At 37.6% G+C, this 20480-nt stretch overlaps 1 protein-coding gene across 8 annotated transcripts in view; it reads left to right on the top strand.

Annotated features, from left to right (window-relative positions):
• Window positions 1–20480, top strand: part of OSBPL8 (oxysterol binding protein like 8) — a 164956-nt gene that overhangs the window by 98505 nt on the left and 45971 nt on the right. The window contains exon 1 of one of the 8 annotated variants that reach the window (XM_005206023.4): window positions 12772–13391. The exons of the other annotated variants lie outside the window; for them this stretch is intronic. Within the exon in view, the coding sequence (XP_005206080.1) occupies window positions 13247–13391 (145 nt within the window). The 5' untranslated portion in view covers window positions 12772–13246. Of the gene's footprint in view, window positions 1–12771; window positions 13392–20480 lie in introns of those variants that run through there. 8 annotated transcript variants of the gene reach the window in all.

Genomic DNA, 20480 nt, shown 5'->3' with positions numbered 1-20480 from the left:
TGGATCAGCAAGCAGAAACCAGCAATAGAGAGCATAAATTACAGATTTTGTAATGTTGTAGTCAGCGCTCTTAGTGTTTCTGATCTTATTCTTCCCTTCCAATTTAATTTTGTATTTTTCCCATCACGAACTCAGCTAGATGACTTTCTTCCCTGTTCCACAGAAGACTGTACTTTTATTTATTCTGCTTCTCTGTTGTGGAATATCCTCTCCCCAGTGCTTATCTCCGGTGGTCCAGTGGTTGGGAATCCACCTGCCAGTACAGGGAACATGGGTTTGATCCTTGCTTGGGGAATGTTCCATATTCCACGGGGCAACTAAGCCCACATCCTAGAGACTCTGCTCCCCAACCAGAGAAGTCACTGCAGTGAGAAGCCCACACACCGCAGCTTGAGAAAGCCCAAACCTAGCAAAGACCCAGTGCGGGCCAATATAAATAAAATTTTAAATTCTTCTCAGTTCCCAGGGTGTAGGAAAAATGGCCTCAACATAAAGATCAGATCAAGAGTGCTTCTGTAAGATTTTTTTGGTTTGAGACCTCAGAAAGATTTACAGTGCCTCTCAGCAAGACAGAAGCACTTCAAGAAAAAGAACAGAGGACAGAAAGATTTGTTGTAAGATGAGACATTTGAGCATATTCAGACATTGAAAGGATAAAGTCAGTAAGAGAAATATTATAGGAGGAAGCTGCTGCTGCTACTGCTGCTAAGTCACTTCAGTCGTGTCCGACTCTGTGCGACCCCATAGACGGCAGGCCATCAGGCTCCCCCATCCCTGGGATTCTCCAGGCAAGAACACTGGAGTGGGTTGCCATTTCCTTCTCCAGTGCATAAAAGTGAAAAGTGAAAGTGAAGTCATTCAGTCGTGTCTGACTCTTAGCGACCCCATGGACTGCAGCCCACCAGCTCCTCCATCCATGGGACTTTCCAGGCAAGAGTACTGGAGTGGGGTGCCATCGCCTTCTCCGATAGGAGGAAGTTAGGAGAATCAATAAGGCAGGTTTTCAGAGAAGGCGGCAGGGATGGAGTCAGGTGTGAAGATTTAGGGATTGACTGGACTAGGAATCCAGCTGCAAAGTGGAGGAACCACAGAAGTGGGTGTGCCAACTAATGCTGAAGTTGGTATCAGCCTGACCTAGTATGGGATTTTCTCCTGTAATGGTAGGCTTTGCTAGGTGTGTGCAACGAAAGAATGGTGGCAGAGTCCGTATGGGACACTGGTAAGGGAGGCGAGGCTTAACGGATGAGTTGGGCGAACTGCTTTGGTGGAGCGGGCAGGATCTGTTGGAGGAAATGCTGGAGTCAGTGGACAGCTGAGGAGCACTGTGCAGGAGTGGAGAGCTGTGGGAGCAAGGGCTCTCTTACAGATGAACACAGAACTGATAAAACTAACAGGGTTGGTGTACAAGGAAGAGAATTGTTGGTAGTAAATAAATGCTTGTGGATGTGCTTATGTATAGTCCCCCATGCCTAGCATAGTACCTGGAACATAAGCACTTGTGTGTTTATAAATGAATAAGTATCTTTATTGAGCACCTCTTATGTGCTGCTCCCTGCCATTGTGAAGGTTACAGGCTCACATTTTAATGAGTATGAAATTTTGGAGATGATCTTCATGTGTTGGAAGCCCTTCTCTGACATGAACCCTGCATGTATTACTCCTGTTTCCTGACGAGAGAGAATGGATGACCAGGCAAGTAGATAGGTAGATAGATTTATTTTTTTATTTCAAATGGCATTTATTTTGGTGGTATTTCCTGGACTCATACTAATACCTGCCATTTATCAAGCACTTACTGAGTTTGACTATTGAAAGTTTTATATGCCAACTTATATTTAACTTTTGAAACAACCCCACAAGATACAAACACAATTACTGTGTCTGCTTTATCAGTGAGACAGCTGAAAATGAGGATGTTAAGAAATTGTTCAAATTCACGAAACTAGTAAATGTCAGAGGCAGGTTTCAAATTCAGGACCATCCAAGCCCATGGTGTTTTTTCTACTGTACTGGAGTGAATTACAGATGAGCTGTTTTCTTTTTGTTTTATGCATGGTATGATGCTAGAAATTTGTGAGAACAATGGCAAAGATTCTCATTGTTTTCTGGCTGAGTCTCCTTTATACATGTTGATTCATACCAATTTAATATGGGTCACTTTCCCTTAAAAATAGCTTGTTTGGTTTTTTGCAATGTGGTTTCCTTCCATCATTTTAAGTTTTCCTTTGGTTGGTTTTTTGGAGAAACTAGGGAGACTCTGGCTGTCCTCACTAAAGCCCAAGATACTCTTTTTGTTTTATGTTTAGATTATGATGCTGAATCAGGTTATTCTAAAAATTGTGCATTTGCCAGATTTTTTCCCTTGTTTGAAGACTAAGTACTAGTTTATTTCAAGTAGTTTTAACTTAAGTATTATTACAGTCCCTTGAGTAGGATGACATTTGTTTCATGCTGATTTGAGTATAATGTATTTTGATTGTTTACCAAGAAAGACAGACTTGTAGTTAGTTAGGCTTGTCGTCTCCCTTTTCCCCTGTACTTGTGAGTAAGGACGATGCTACAGCACCCTGGAGACTACATCATAGCTTATCTTACAGTTGCATGTTCTGTTCCCTCTAGATCACGTTTGAGATTATCATCAAAACTGGATGAATTCCTGACTTTTATCTTGTAGCCACCCTTGGTTCTTTGGTCATAAAAAGCTCTTTTCATGCTTTTATTTTTAAAAAACCATCTTTCAATTATAGTGCTCTATGACAGAATATAAAATGTTGCCATGCCAAAATTTATATGAATCCATTTCAAGCTAATTTTGTGTTTAACGTTTTAAAACTAGAAGTTTTACCTGCTTAATCAGTTTTATCAAAGTTAATTTAAGCCATGTTTGGTTCATCTAGGCTTGAGTTAAAATGTCTACACTGAGTACTGTGTTTCTCTTATCCTCTAGGAAATCTTAAACCTGTGAAGTCCCTTCACCTTGAGTGCTCTGGCAGCATTGAATGTGACATGATGGGTCTATATCTAATATTTCTAACTTTAACTGAGAGTTTACTATTGTGAAGATGTCGTACAGATTTCCCCAGGTGACAGTCTGAAACACTGCTGGGATAACCTCAGGTGACTAACACAGAGTAGCTTCATTAGAGTGGCTCAGACAAAAGGAGACCTAGATCAGTTTCCTCCATGAACCGAAGCAGTTCCTCTGTCCTTGGTAAGACGTTTCTAGGATCAGTTCTGAAACTATATGAGACCAGACACACATAACAAGTGTGTTCCTGAATATATGTCTTATATTTCATGAAAATTGTTTTGCCTGAAAGAAGACTTGAATTTTTTCCCCACCCCCACTTTCTTTTTTTCCCCTAGATGCTGTGCTTTGGTCAATTGTTTTCTTTAGAAAGAGTGTAAATTAGAGGCTATATTGATTTTCTCCTCTGAGTTTCTGAGCCCTAAATAAGTTAGATTTCCAAAGTTATATCTTAAGACATACTTGTTTTCTGCTTTGAAATTCCTTGTGTTTGGATAATTGCTTCATAGAGCTATGAAAGTACCTATTATGTAATGAAAGAGGAATATTTGGCATGTTAAGAAAATAAGAATAAAATATTTTTATAAATCTCTCTTGTTAAATGTTGCAGTATCTGTGTTCTTCAACTATTCCCATAGGGAAATATGAAATACTTTGAAATCATTTGTTGAAAATTCAGTGAGAATGAATAATTCAGCTTTGTTTTAAGCATCTTTACAAAGATAAGAGAGTCTGTCTTATCCTTGCCGGGCCTTATTAATTGCTTCTTTAAGAAAGCAGTAAGATGAACATTAAGAACAACAAAGGATGCTTTTCTCCGCATAAACATATACGTTCATATATTCCTTCCTCCCTACTTTATTAAGATAACAGTTGTTAAGATAACAGTTTATTTATTAAGATAACAGTAAAGGGTTATCAGATAATACGTGCGCTTGTTTCTGGGCTCTCTTCTGATGGGATGCCCCGCCCTCCGCCTGCTCTTTGTTCCCACAGTCTGAGAGGCTGAGCCTGTTTCTGTGTATAGACTGTGGGCCGGTGCCACTGCGTGTGCTGATCTCCTTGTGCACAAGCGAAAAATACATACACTGGTAGGGGTGTTCACTAAGGGAACTTCCTTCAGTTTACAGAACTGCCCTTTATTATGAGACGATAGTCTTCCTGCTGTATCATATTTAACATCCCTTTCTGAATTGAAGGCTGTGAATTTAGATTTTAAAAATACTGTGTCTTACCAAGTTGAGAACTGTAATATCAGTGCTACAGTTTGGGGAGGGGGAATTTTTTTGGTCCACAGATTCAAAATCTAGGAACCGTAGTTTTACCTACCTCACATAGTCATTTACCTATGTGAGGAGATTGTGGATATCGGGGTAAAAGATAAGGAAATCCTTGTGCTTTGGATGGAGTCATGGGCCGTGAAGTTAGTTAGATATGTGGTTACAACTGTGGAATCAAAATAGCTTCTTCAGGACCTTATTAGGCTCATCATTAGGAAATATCTGGAGTGTGGCAGCCAATAATTTAAATTCTATCCAACTCCAAAGCCTCCATAGAGTTGGATTGAGTCTCTAGTGGGTAAGTAAAATGATGTGAGCATTGGCACCAATAATTGAATATCAGTCAGGAGAGAGAAGGAAGAGAGATCCATATTCATTCTTTCCATCCTAGAACAATGTGTAAGCAGTGCTGTCTTATAACATGGTTCCCATGCTTGAAGAGAAGGCTGGAAAGGAGTGAAATTTTTTTTATCTGTTATGTTTTGAGAACTCAGTTATAGGTTTTTTTAGCATGATATTTGCTATCATGTGTAGTAAAAAGTGAAGGAAAAAGTATAGTAGTTTTTTTCTAGCATGATATTTGCACAGCTTTCTAGTGGAAAATTTTTTGAGAAGTAGATGTTTCAAGTTTTGAGTTGTGTCCTTCATTTACGAAGTGTCCCTATATGTGAAAGCCAATCCAATTGAGTGGGCTCTGTCCTATAGGCTCTCCTTTCTTCTTCACCATCATTAAGATATTTCTCGCTTTATCCCTTCCTACCACAGACCCTGGGATGGTGGTTTTTTATCCCCACTCTTTGAGTCTCAGCTTACCACAAAATTGCCTGATGCTGGTATTTGTGTTGGTGGGCGTAGGGAAAGCAGAATGAGGAGATGGGGGAAAGTAAACACTGCTTCCGTGGCTGGATTCTCACTGGCGTATCACTCATTTACTGTGTGGCTCTGAGCCTGTACTGCTCAGAGTTCGTGTACGGGTTAAGTCGCTTCGGTCACGTCCGCCTCTTTGTGACTCCATGGACTATACCCCGCCAGGCTTTTCTGTCCATGGGGTTCTCCAGGCTGGCATACTGGATGAGTTGTCATGCCCTCCTCCACAGGATCTTCTCCATCCAGGGACTGAACCCATATCTCTTACGTATCCTGTATTGGAAGGTAGATTCTTCACTGCACAGCCTGGGAAGCCCATGCCTCCAAGTTTGAAAGTGAAAGTGAAGTCGCTCAGTCGTGTCTGACTCTGCCACCCCATGGACGGTAGCCTACCAGGCTCTGGGTCCTTGGGATTTTCCAGGCAAGAATACTGGAGTGGGCTGCCATTTCCTTCTCCAGGGGATCTTCCCAACCCAGGGATTGAACCCGGGTCTCCTGCATTGCAGACAGACACTTTACCGTCTGAGCCATACCTGTAAAACCAAGATACTGTTGTTCTTTCAATCTATTGAGAACATATGTGAGAACACTTTTGAAAACTTATTACTGTATAATTCTTAGATAGTATTAATAAAGGTTACATTCATAGATGCTCTTAGTACATTTTCAGTTAAATAGATTCTTGTGAACAGTCTTAGAAAGAAACCTAAGCACCTCATTTAACATTTCTTTTGTGGGAATAGACCCTGAGTTTCAGTCAACTTTTAATGACCATGTACTCACACATGTTGAAAGCTCAATAAGAGCAGAAATTAGGGGGTATTATATCATAACTGTCTGTGCTTAACATAATTTCTAACCCAAAGTATATGCTCATCACATTTTTTATTAAATGAATGATTATTTGATATACAAATATAATTACAAAGAACTTTCCACCCAGAGGAAAGTACTGTCTTATGCTTGCGGATGTGAGTGTGGATATATAGACAAGAATGCTCTTCCGTCTAAAATTATCTTAAGCCAGCCTTTTAATTTTGTATGTGCATTTGCATGTGCTGTTGAGAACATATTTAGTACTGAGAATCTACAAGAATAATTTTCTCATTACAAATGTGGGATAAATAAAATTGCTTTGTGTGCCATATACTCATCGGTGAAATTTTACTAATTACAGTTAAGAACTTACTTTGTCTCTTTGGAGGATGGAAATTGAGAGCTTTATTGTTGTGCTTTCTTTTTTAAAGCAAAGATCATTGTCAGCCATCTCAAATAGTATGTCCTTTGAAAGGTTATTAGTAGTCTTGTTTGCTAAGACTGAGCTGCTTAATTAATAGTAAACAACTATATTATTTTTAAAATTTTGGGCTCTGTAGGGAAACACTGCTGAGTTTGTATAGTACCACTGTCAGACATTTAGTTCATTTTCTAAGGTGGTGGTTCTGTTCATGTTTGGGTGTGATACTTTCTTAAATTCTTGTTGACTGATGTTTGTTTTTAGTATTTTGATCTTTTTCCAATTCTTCGTGCTGCTTTAAGAATTTTAAATCTCTTAAAACCTCGCTAATTATCTTGAGATTCAAGATTAAACTATATAGTTCTTATAATATAATAACTTAAGCCAATATATTTTATCCTGAATGTGCATATGGAACTTTATAGGGCTTAAGTGGATTTTCCAGCTACCGAATTAGATTATTTCAAAATATCAGCTATGTTTGCCAGTCATCTGTTTTTTAAATAAATCTGATCTGGAATTTGTCCAGGGAACTCATTAGAGTTCTAATATGAACAGTGAGCTGCCTTCTCCGGTCCTAATCTTTTGGCTCTACAGAAAGAAAAACTGAAGCTGGGCATTTTCTTTGGGCACAGCAGGAGAATCTAGGGGTTCTTTCTGTTATGGCCTTTGGTGGGTTTTGTTGTTGTTGTTGTTCGGTCACTAAGTTGCATTTGACTCTTTGAGGCCCCACGGACTGTTGCACTCCAGGCTCCTCTGTCCTCTGCTGTCTCCTAGAGTTTGCTCAAACTCATGTCCGTTGAGTCAGTGATGCTGTCTAACCGTTTCATCCTCTGCTGCCCTCTTCTACTTTTGCTTTCAATCTTTCCCAGCATCAGGGTCTTTTCCAAGGAGTTGGCTCTTCACATCAGGCGGCCAAAATATTGGAGCTTCATCTTCAGCATCAGTCCTCCCAGTGAATATTCAGGGTTGATTTTTTTTTTTTTTTAGGAGTGACTGGTTTGATCTCCTGGCAGGCCAAGGGATTCTTAAGAGTCTTCTGCAACATCACAATTGGAAAGCATCACTTCTTAGGCACTCAGCCTTCTTTAGGGCTTCCCTGGTGGCTCAGACAGTAAAGAATCCGCCTGCAATGCAGGAGACCTGGGTTTGATCCCTGGGTTGGGAAGAATCCCTGGAGGAGGACATGGCCACCCACTCCAGTATTCTTGCCTGGAGAATCCCCATGAACAGAGGAACCTGGTGGACTACGGTCCATGGGATTGCAAAGAGTCGGACACAGTTGAGTGACTAAGCACAGCAGCCTTCTTTATGGCCCAACTGGTGAAGAATTGATGCTTTTGAACTGTGGTGTAGGAGAAGACTCTTGAGAGTCCCTTGGACTGCAAGGAGATCAAACCAGTCAGTCTTAAAGGAAATCAAGACTGATGCTGAAGCTGAAGCTCCAATATTTTGGCTACCTGATGCGAAGAACTGACTTATTGGAAAAGACCCTGAGCTAGGAAAGATTGAAGGCAGGAGGAGAAGGGGATGACAGAGGATGAGATGGTTGGATGGTATCACCAACTCTATGGAGATGAGTTTGAGCAAGCTCTAGGAGTTGGTGATAGAAAGGGAAGCCTAGTGTGCTGTAGTCCTTGGGATTGCAAAGAGTCAGAAATGACTGAGCAACTGAACTGAACTGAACTCACATCTGTACATGACAGCTGAAACAACCATAGCTTTGACTATATGGACCTTTGTCCACAACGTGGTGTATCTGCTTTCTAATATGCTGCCTAGGGAGTTGGTGATGGACAGGGAGGCCTGCCATGCTGCGATTCATGGGATCGCAAAGATTCGGACACGACTAAGCTACTGAACTAACTAACTAACTAGGTTTGTCACAGCTTTCCTTCCAAGGAGCAAGCATTTTTTAATTTCCTGGCTGCAGTCACCATCTGCAGTGATTTTGAAGCCCAAGAAAATAAAATCTGTCACTGCTTCCACTTTTTCCACTTTTGTTTGCTGTGAAGTAATGGGACTAGATGCCATGATCTTAGTTTTTTGAATGTTGAGTTTCAACTTGGCCTTTTCACTGTCCTCTTTCCTCCCTCATCAAGAGGCTCTTTAGTTCCTCTTTACTTTCTGCTATTAGAGTGGTATCATCTGCATTTCTGAGGTTATTAATATTTCTCCCAGCAGTCTTGATTCCAGCTTGTGATTCACCCAGCCCAGCATTTCACTTGATGTACTCTGCATATGAGTTAAATAAACAAGGTGACAATATACAGCTTTGTCATACTCCTATTCCAATTTTGAACCGGTTAGTTATTCCATGATGGTTCTGTTGCTTCTTGACCCGCATACAGGTGTCTCACGAGACAAGTAAGGTGGTCTGGTACTCTCATCTTTTGAAGAATTTTCCACAGTTCATTGTGGTCCACACAGTCAAAGGCTTTAGCTTAGTCAATGAAGCAGTAGTAGGTGTTTTTCTGGAATTCCCTTGCTTTCTCCATGATTCAGGATATCTGCTTCCTCTGCCTTTCTAAACCTAGCTTGTACTGCTGAAGCCTAGCTTAAAGGATTTTGAGCATACCTTGCTAGCATGTGAAATAAGCACAGCTGTAAGGTAGTTTGAACATTCTTTGGAATTGCTCGTCTTTAGGATTGAAATGAGAACTGGCCTTTTCCAGTCCTGTGGCCACTGCTGAGTTTTCCAAATATGCTGACGTGTTGAGTGCAGTACTTCAACAGCATCATCTTTTAGGATTTTAAAAAGCTCATTTGGAATTTCATTGCCTCCATTAGCTCTGTTTGTTGTAATGCTTCCTAAGGCCCGCCTGACTTCATGATCCAGTATGTTCAGCTCTAGGTGAGTGACCACACCATCGTGGGTGACCACACCATCGTGGTTATCCAGGTCATTAAGACCTTCCTTGTAGTTCCTCTGTGTATTCTTGCCACCTCTTCTTAATCTCTTCTGCCTTTGTTAGGTCCTTACAGGTTCTGTCTTTTATTGTAGCCATCCTTGCATGAAATTGTCCCTTGACATCTCTAATTTTTTTGAAGAGATCTCTCGTCTTTATCATTCTGTTGTTTTCCTCTGTTTCTTTGCATTCTTCATTGAAGAATGCCTTCTTATCTCTCCATGCTGTTCTCTGCAACTCTGCATTCAGTTGGGTATATCTTTCACTTTCTCCCGTGCCTTTCACTTTTCTTCTTTCCTCAGCTATTGGTAAAGCCTCCTCAGACCACTGCTTTGCCTTCTTGCATTTTTTCTTCTTTGAGATGGTTTTGGTCACTGTATCCTGTACATGCTGTGGTTTTTGCCTCTGCCCAAATACCTGCCATTTTAATATGGAAAGAACCCCTAGACCAAAGATAATATATTCAGAGGTATTAGTTCTTTTTAGTGTTAGGGAATTTCAAAATACATTAACTGGTACAGGAAATACCTGTACTTTCCTCTCAATTTTGCTATGAACCTAAAACTGCTCTAAAAAAGTTTAAAAAAAAAAACAACAGACATTTCCATGTATTTGAAGTCTCCTCAGTTTATCTATACATCAGGAGATGAGGAAAAGAGAATAAACCTCACCAGCATACTGTCAGGACATGTCAACATCAGGAAAGAATGTTGGTAAATCTCATAGAATTTGTCTTTGGTCAAAAAGAGATAGTGCAGTGATAGGAGGAGACATTTTGATGATGACAGCTCTTTATATTGAGTAACCTGTTTCCCGTATTCTCAGTGCAGTTCAGTCACTTAGTCATGTCTGACTCTTTGTGACCCCATGGACTGCAGCATGCCAGGCTTCCCTGTCCATCACCAACTCCTGGAGCTCGTTCAAACCCATGTTCATCGTGTCGGTGATACCATCCAACCATCTCATCCTCTGTTGTCCCCTTCTCCTGCCTTCAATCTTTTCCAGCATCAGGGTCTTTTCCAATGAGTCAGTTCTTCGCATCAGGTGGCCAAAGTACTGGAACTTCAGCTTCCACATCAGTCCTTCCAGTGAACACTCAGGACTGATTTCCTGTAGGATTGACTGGTTTGATCTTGGAGTCGAAGGGATTCTCAAGAGTCTTCTCCAACACCACAGTTCCAAAGCATCAATTCTTTGGCGCTCAGCTTTCTTTATTGTCCAACTCTCACATCCATACATGACTACTAGAGAAATGATAGCTCTGACTAGATTGGCCTTTGTTGGCAGAGTAATGTCTCTGCTTTTTAATATGCTGTCTAGGTCTGTCATAGCTTTTCTTCCAACAAGCAAGCATCTTTTAATTTCCTGTATTCTATGTATCCTTGATTTGCTATCACTTTTTGGTAGAGTATATATTCTTTTATATTCTTTCTCAAGGGAATTCCTGAGAGGGAAATGAGGAAGGCATATAACATATAATATAGGTGAATATTTCTCAATTCTCCCAAGAATATGGTGCATGGCAACAGCTATAATAGATACATAGGAGAAAAGAGTTAATTCATTTTAAAGAGTGGATGTTTTAGTTCATTAAGCTCAATTCTATTGTAGAACCCTAGGTAAGAATGATTATTCTAGTAAATTCTTTAAAAACATGCATGGAAAGTAAATTTTTAAGACCCTGCATATCTAAAAATATTTTATTTTACCCTAATATGGAATTGATAATTAGACTGGATATGTACTTCTGAATTGGAAGTCATTTTCCTTCTAGTTTTGAAGACATTGCCTATTTTTTTGTCCTGGTTCCAGTATTGCTGATATCAGTAGCTTGTCTGATTCCTAATCGTGGTGCTGTTAATTATCTGTAGAAGGATTTTTTTTGCTGCCATAGGGTTGGTTCTCAGTTTTTACCGCTCATGTGTGGTTCAGCTTTCTTGAACCTGCAGGACAACTGACAGCAAGTTCATCTCGTGCTTTCCAGGGCAAGTTATGTGTTGCTGTGTCCTCTCTTATGTGCATACTTGTGGAATACACACCCACGCTTGTGTATGCTTTTTTTAAAAAAATACTCCACTCCTAGAAATTTTGTCGTGTTTTAGGAGAGAATACATTATTATGTCACTATCTTCATTCTACCATTTTAACCTGGAACCTTTCTTGATTTTCCATCTATTATCCTATTTGATGCTTATAACAGTCCTGTAATATAGATAATGTTATTAAAATTTTATAGATGAGGAAACAGAGACACAGAGAAATTAAGTCAATGGCTCTAATGTATCCAACTAGGTTAGAACTAGGATTTGAACCCACGCAACTTTAATTTCAAATCCTGTTTAACCATTGCACTATAAATGCCTTTTGTGATGTTATATTCTTTATGCTTTAAGAGGTAGGCAACACTGTGAATTATTTATAAGTATTTCCCTGATGCCTATATTAAATGGCAGTTTATATTTCATGACAAGGGAGAAAAGTGGGGGGAAAACTCCCAAACCCAAAACCTGTTATGGTTGTGGGTATCAACCATAAACCATTTTTATCACTAACTGATTTTTAAATGCCTTTGCCAAAGAAATAGTATGTACAGGAAATTAAGTTTGTTTAAATGTCCTTTCTTTTGAAGAGAAATAGTCTTAGATTTTGCGGGATGCTGTTGTGTATGAATGGAGAGCCAGCCTTGAAGTGTATGCATAATGAGGAAGGAGACGGAGATCTTACAGTAAGGCGCCTGTAAAAATGAACCACCAAGTCAGTTATAATTGAGCTGTTGTTGTCTAAGAAGGTGTGTTTCCAGGTTGAAAGAACTGTGGTTAGAAAAACCAGTCTAGGGTATAGAAAGAAAATAACTGACTTAAAGCTTTTTAACTTTAGTTAAGGTGTAAAGTAAATGGATTTTAATATAACTAGGAAAGTCTTCTTGGAATTTTAAAGATTAGATATAAAGAGATGACATACTGTATCATTTTGGCTAGAGGTACTTTCCTGTTAGATTTAATGATATGGGATCATCCTAGTCACTTAGTTTTAACCCAGAAAAAAAAAAGATATTTATATTTGTTACTGTGATAATAAAATTGTATTTTTTAAATAAGATTTTTAAGTGGAAAATATTCATTGGTTGATTATATGTTTTGAAAAGTTTAAATGTAATGAGGAACTATAGTATCTCTTTTCAGAGAAACATATTGGAGATACAGCATTATTAGTGGTATCCTTTTAATCTTTTGTGTTAATGGTTTGCATTAGCAGTGTCTTAATGACACGTGTATCTCTACTAGAGGTAAAATTTAAATGTTTATTCTCTGCGTTACCCATTGGAATCCATCAAAAATGTACTTGAAAGAATATCTTCCCTTATGAATTCTTAATCATAGCTAAAGCAAGCAGTAGATTAGATATAAATCTAGAAGCTTCAGGAAAGATAAACAAGTGTTATATCCATTTTTAAAGTAAGCAAAAACTGGAAAGCATCGGAAGACGTGGGAAGTGTGGCAGATACTATAAAAGCATAATGAGTATGAGAAGAGGATTGCGTTATTTTGAGAAGAGAGAAACTGAGTTTATTATTTCATCTGAATCTCTAAGTATTGATCTTGCTTTTGTTTTACTAAGGCAGTAATTCGGTGCAGGGCATTACTTGTTTGATAAAAAGGTAAAACAGTGGAATAGCCTTCCTTATTTTTCAGCTCATTTCTTTTAAAACACCCAGCAGCATGGCTTAATGCCTTTTCTGTCAGCCTCTATCTGTTTATTGCTGATTTGACGGTCTCTGGTCCTTCTCCTTTGCTGTTAAATGTGTGTGTCCTTTGTTTGTGCTGGTGGGTTCGCTGTATTTGGATGTGAAGAAAAGCCTGTTATTGCCATACTGGTCTAATTAGCTTTCTGGGTGAGGGTATACATTACATAGGCCTTTTAAGCCATGAAAGAAGACAGCTCACAACAACGTAGGTTTTCTTCCTGTACTGTGGTTTCGCCTGTTTTATTTCCTCCACGAATTGATGGCCGAAAGCTTGTCCGGAACGCTTCATTTGGAGGATACAATGAACTTTCTCCTTCTTTGCCAGGTTGGTTTGTTTAATCTTGCATTCTTTTCTTAATTTCTTATAGACTTTTCATTAAAATAAACTGGACATCTTAATGTCTTAAAGCTGCTTTCTTTTAAACAAAACAATTCTATAATGAAAGGTTAGATTTTAGTAACTGCTACTATATGGCTTGGCTTTCCATATTTTCTTTTACAGTGTCCTTATGCTTAAACTTGAAAGCTAATGATTCAGTGAAGTATGAATCTTGAGTGCTTATAGCATGAGTTTTTACTTTAATTATTGAAATTAATATTATAACCCTTTGATAAAAATAAAGCCCTTTGTAGATTTGAAATAAAATTCTATAAATAAACCAGTTGTTCTGAGGTTTCTGCAAATGAAACCCACATATTTAATATTAATATTTGTTTGACTATTCTCAAGCAAAATAGTAACTGTGAAAATTGACGTTTAGTTTATGCTTTAATAGATTAAGTCCTGACTAACATGAAGTTATCTGTGTAATTTAATTTTTGAAATGCCTTACTTCATGTTGTTAAATGTGTTTATGTATGATCAGTTTTTGCTTAGAAAATGTTATTTTTAGGGCAAAATTTATTAAATGAAATTAGATATTTGACACCTATGACTTAGACGTTAAACAGTTGGTCAATGAGATGTAGCTGTTAACTGATCTTTTATTGTTTGAAAAAGATTTATTGTAGAAAATATTTGGATGTAGATGTTAAGATATAAGCAATCTTTGTTTTCTTTTCAGAATATTAAACTGCTACATAATCATATCTACTCTTTTAAAGTTATATTTTTCTTTTAAAATAAAAATGTTCTTTTAATCCTCATGACAAATATTGATTGAACTGGTGCTTGTTTTAATTGTTTATGTATTTTCTGACACTCATTTTGTGAAATTTGAGTTATATTTTCATTTTTCACACTAGCCTTTCTTCTTAGCTTTTTGTGAATACTCATGCTGATAGGTAGGACATACATTCTCTTGAGATACAGTGTTACTTGGACAATTAAATAAATTATTATAAATTCACTGACTTCATTTTCTTTTCTAACAATGTTTTGAAAAGTATTGGAAACCATAGTCCTGAACTGTTGCCTGAGTAACATAAGCTTTAAACAGCATTCATAATCCGTATTTAGTCTTCTTAGTGTAGCGTGGTTGCTATCATGTTTTCTTTCTTAACGTTCTCACAGTGCTGTAAATTTTACTATTTGTCTTTGTTTAGAAGTGACTGAAAATACAACAAACAAGTTTTTAATGTGGTTGAATACTTACTTGCTTTTTCAATGTTGACTTAGCTCCATTTCTGGATTTGACTCCTTGTTTTTCTTTTTTTAAGCCAGCAAGCTTGCTGGCACGAGTTTGCTGACCTTCATGCTATGAGTCTACTTAATGTAGAGAATAATCAGGTGACCTTACTTAACAATAGAAAACGTTTTAGAAGTTTGGTTTTTACTTCATTTAATTTAAGACAGAGTTGTGAGTTTCTCTTGTCAAAGAGAATATTGAAGGTCATCCAGATAGATTTCTTTTAGTGGAAAAGTAGATGTTTGGCTTTGTTTTCTGATTCTTGAAATAGATAAGGTCGTATTCATAAGGATGCTTCCATAGTCCTCTTAATGCAACTAACAATAATATTAAAACAAAAGCGCTTTCTAATATGTTTTATCAGCTAGGTAGAATAGTTGAATACAATTAGGTAGTTCAAAGAAGTGGCTTTTTTAAGTTAAAAGTAAAAAATATAATTTTTTCTGGGACATTTTGTTTTTATCTGACATCATTAGAGAAAGAGAGGTTATACATTAGTGATATTTAAAGATAGCTTTGTTTGTTTTACTGGTTTGACCACAACCCTTTTTCGTTTTCATTTTCCTTAGGAAAATCCACCCGCCCTTTTTTTTTTTTTTTTTTTTGGTCACTTCTACCTTAAGGAACAAATTGGTATGACCTTTTTCTGTATGATAGAGTTATAAAATAGAATGGTACCCTTTGTCCATGTACCTAGAAATTGAAATAAACTTTGAACAAAGAAATTTACAGACACTCTGTAGAAGCTTTAGTATATAGTTAGATCTTTTTAGTATATTTTGACTTCTCTGAATTTTTTTTCTTGTACAATTTCTTAATTCTTGGCTGTGTTCAATTTAGTTAATGCAGTAATTCTATATTTGTAAATATTTACTGAATCTACATTTTTAGATACTGTGTATGTAATCTGATTTTAACAAGGCTGAAGCAGTATAAAACTTGCTTTATTATATCTAAACGTTATTGAACCAATTTTTAATGAGGTATATAAAAAGTTATATCTTATCAGTGATGATAGCATTTTTCATCTGTTAATAAGAATTTAGGGACAGTGTACTAATTTATTCAGGAATCACATTCCATTGAATTAGTAGGAAAAAGTTTTACTACTATATTACTGGAAAATATCTTCTGCTATTTTCCCACAGATTTAGGGAAGACTTTCTTAAGACCCAAAAGCACTAACTGTTAAAAGAATGAGGTTGCTACATTTGGCAGTGTTCAAATTAAGAGACATTCATCTAAAGAGACCATGCAGAGAATTAAAAGACAAGCCATAGAGTGGGGAGATATTTGTAATAAATATAACTGGCAAAGAACCAATATTTGGGAAACATTATGAATTCCTATATAAATCAAGAAAAAGTACAGAGTTTTTTTTTTTTTTTAATGTACTGAAGAGTTTCTTCACAAAGAGAAAATTAAAATGGTAATATATGAGATAGTACTCAATATCATTAGTGATCAGGAACACACTAACTAAAGCCTCACTGATTTACCATTGACACACCCAACAGATTGGCAAAAATAATAAAAAATTTGTCAATATTGATGTTACCATGGATGTGGGAAAAGGAGAACTATCATACAGTGTTGGGGGAAAATAAACAGATGGTAAACAATTTGGTGTTCTTAAAGATGCACGTACACTCAGGCCTAGGAGTTCTGCTTCTGGTTTAACCCTTAGAGATACTCATGGATATACTGGGATGCGTTGCCAACAATATTTGTATCACCTATATTTGTAAGAGGAACAAACTAGAAACAACACAAGCAGATGGATAAATAGTGATATAGTCATGCAATAGGATTCTAATCAGCAGTGAAAATGCATGAAATACCAGTTGTGGCATGCTGGTACATAATCGTAAAAGTCAAAGTAGTTATTTCTGAGGGAAAGAAGAGTAGATAGGGTCAAGAATGGCATGGAGCGGCGTAGGGGGTGGTTCTCACAGGATGGTGACAATTCTGTAATTCTTGATTTGGGTGGTGGTTATGCAGATAGTTTTTGTATACATTAAATTATGCTTTATGTATGTTTCTGAAGTATGCGTTTTTCACATATTTTAAAAAGCCACTGCATGTAAAAGTAGAGTCCATTTTTATTCATCTTTGGATCAGTTTATCAAAATTTGAATGGATGAATAAGAAGTGAGACCCTTCTTTTCAGGAACTCCCAGTCAAGTATGGGACGTGAACGTGAGAACAGGCAATTGAAATATTTTGTGATAAATAGAGTAGTGCAAGTGTACCAAGTGCTGCGTCTCAGAGGAGACAGCTAGCTGTGTTTATGCAGTCTAAACACGGCCTCCCGGAAGACGCTGGCCTTGAGTCTCAAGAAGCACTCTGACATTCTAGAAACACCATGAATTTTAAAGTTAGATCTAAGTTTAAATTAGCGCTGATACTGTCACCTATTGACATTTGTCACGTTACTTAATTTCTGTAAGCCTCAGTTTTTTCAGTTATATAGAATATACCTGATATGTGAGGGGGGCTGGATTTTAAAGATTAGGAGTAAATTATCAAAGTATCTTAAAATTGCAAGTGTTCCTACAAATGGATATTGGTTGCTTTATTGTTTTCATTAATATTATGTTAATTATCTTCTTAATTATCATGGTTATGGATGAATCAGAATCAGCCCAGAGCAGGATATGTTAAAGGGGTATAGAGTAAGAAAGGATGCCATAGCAAGAGCGGTCTAATAAATTAGAAGATTAAGGAAAGAGTGTGGTGCCAGTAGTAAAAAACTCATCTGCAGGAGACACAAGAGGCACTGGTTCAGTCCCTGCATCAGGAAGATCCCCTGGAAGAGGAAATGGCAACCCACTCCGGTATTCTTCCCTGGAGAATCCCGTGGACAGAGGAGCCTGGTGGGCTACAGTTCATCGGGCTACAAAGAATCAGACATGACCAAAGCGACCTAGTAGAGCACATATGAATTTTTTAAAAAATTATCAAGGCGTAACCTACACATAGTTCATTCACAACTTTTTGAATTTTTAGTTATGTATCTACTCCAGTATTCTTGCCTGGAGAACCCCCAGAGGACTCTGGCAGGCTGTAGTTCGTGGGGTCACAAAGAGTCGGATGTGACTGAGCAACCAAGCAGAGCGCAGCACTCAGCCACGTGTGTGACCACGCCCCAGGTCCCCAGAAAACTTTCTCAGGCCCAGCCCAAGTCAGTTCCCTCCTGCAACAAAGTCAACCACTGTTCCAGCCTCTACCACCATAGGTTAGGTTTGCTCGTTGTTGTTTATCCTGCTGAGGCGTGTCCGACTCCTGTGACCCCGTGGACTGTAGCCTGTCAGGCTCCTCTGCCCGTGGTATTTTCCAGGTAAGAGTCCTGGAGTGGGTTGCCATTTCCTTCTCCTGCTAGTTCCTGACCTTTATATAAATGGAATCATATGGTATGTGCTTTTTTTTTTGGTGGCGAGAGGTGGCTCTTTTCACTCGGTGTTCTGTTTGTTGTTTTGGGTAGTGGTGATTGGTTCTTCTTCACTGATGTTTATCTTTCCATTGTGTGACTGTAGCATAAGGGATTCATTTATTCTACTATTAATAGTCATTTGAGTTGGCTCCAGATTTTGCTATTATGAATAGAACTGTTGTGAACATTTTGTACCTGTCTTTTAATGACCATGTAACGCATTCATCTCTGTTTAGTACATCTAGGATCAGAATTGCTCTGTTCTAGAATATGAGTACTTTTAACTTTAGCAGATATTGTAAAATAGCTTTCCAAAGTGATTATGCCATTCTCATCAGTAGTGAATAGAGTTCCAGTTGTGCCATAGTCTTACCTGTATTTGGATGCTCCTAGTCCTTTTAATCTTAGCCATTTGGGTGGGGATGTAGGTTTCTATCTTGTGGTAGCAGTGAGGAGGATAGTAGGAAGAGAATTTACTGCCTGATATCACTAATGAGCAAACTTGGTAAAAGTCATGAACTGAAACTGTTCTGCATTTTACTGATAATGGTCAGTAATGTGCTGTGTGCCATGCTCAGTCGCTTCAGTCATGTCTGACTCTTTGTGACCCTGTGGAATCTAGCCCACCAGCCCCCTGTATCTGTGGGATTCTCCAGGCAAGAATGCTGGAGTGGATTGCCATGCCTTCCTCCAGGGGATCTTCCTGACCCAGGGATCGAACCTGGATCTCTTATGTCTCCTGCATTGCAGGTGGACTTTTTACTGCTGAGCCAGGGGGGAAACCCATGCATTTTATTGATAACGGTCAATAATGTATTATAGGCTTCAAGATTTTATTTATAAATGTCACAATAAAAAAATACAGTTAAATAATATGGAAGTCATCAGGGCCACCTTTTAAAATAATGATTTGCAAGTTTGAGGTATAGAAAATCTTTTAAAATGGTATTCATTTATTGGTCTGACATAACCTAGGTTTATGAGGGACCTATTCTTTTTGTATTTTGGGGGATTTTTATTTAGTCTTGTTTTTGTGTGTCCTTTTCCAATATTTGAAACTTTCTGCAAGACATATTTGCATGTTCAAAAAAAGTCTATTCAGATTTATAACTTTGTTTTAATTTCCTGTTCTGTTGTTAAAATAATATGTGAATATAGATACAGTGAAGTAGCCATTTTATTAGTCTAATAAATGCATTGATATACATTTATCTGAAGCCAAAACCACACTGGAGAAATTGAATAGTCTTGTTCTTATGAAAATAAAGGAAGATATTATCTTTTTTCTATTCATAATTATATTTTTAGAAAATCTTTGTTCTTTTATACATATATTTCGATCTTTGAAATAATTAATGTTAATTCATTAATATTAAGAATTGCCTATGTTTATTACTCTGAATAAATATTTTTAGAATTTTTAAGCTGAATTATGTAACTTCGATTTGCTTTACACTAAAGTTTCAAATTCTGGTAAGTTTCATTTAAAATTCCATGTTAGATTTAATAAGATTTTTTTTCCCCTCCTCAATTTTAAAATTGCCTGATCTTGCTCTGTACCAAAGATGGAGAAGGAAACAAAAAGATTTCTTTTTCATATTACCAAAAAAAAAAAAATTTGGCAAAATCATTGAATTAAGAAAATAGAATGGATTTGTTTTAGCTAATATAAATCAAATAAATGGTCTCACTGATATGTTAGAAGTGATTTTTAAATGCTTCAGGCACTGATACTGCTGGTAACTTTTTAAGCACTGTTCTATGAATGATTATTTGTACATTTTTATATAGGCTTTATTGGACTCAGGACAAATGGTTGTAGAGAACAGCTAATGCTACTTGTCCACAAAAATAGACAGAGCTTCAATAAAATGGGCACTGCTCCACTTATGGCAGCCACACGAATCTCAGCATTAGCATTTCTCTGATTATACCCGTACAACACTAACTTGCTAACTGCTTTTGGCATAGTGCTATATTGGCTTCCCTGGTGGCTAGGATGGTAAGGAATCTGCCTGCGATATAGGAGATCTGGGTTCGATACCTGGGTCCGGAAGGTCCCCTGGAGAAGGGAATGGCAGCCCACTCCAGTATTCTTGCCTGGAGAATCCCATGAGGAGCCTGGCAGGCTATAGTCCATGGGCTCTCAACAAGTTGGACACCACTGAGTGACTAACACGAATACATAGTGCTGTATTAATGTTACATGATTGGGAAGATGTGAGCATATATCCCAATGCACTCATATTTATCCTTTTAGAATTTCTATAACAGTAGTCAGTGCCAATGATAATATTAAGGCTCAATGTTAATTGAATATATACTGTGCACAAATGCTATGCTAATTGCTTTC

Source organism: Bos taurus, chromosome 5 (genome assembly GCF_002263795.3).
Source record: "Bos taurus isolate L1 Dominette 01449 registration number 42190680 breed Hereford chromosome 5, ARS-UCD2.0, whole genome shotgun sequence".
In the NCBI taxonomy this organism is placed as follows: domain Eukaryota; kingdom Metazoa; phylum Chordata; class Mammalia; order Artiodactyla; family Bovidae; genus Bos; species Bos taurus.
The sequence above is the reverse complement of the archived record's forward strand: the minus strand, read 5'-3'. Positions and strand labels throughout refer to the sequence as shown.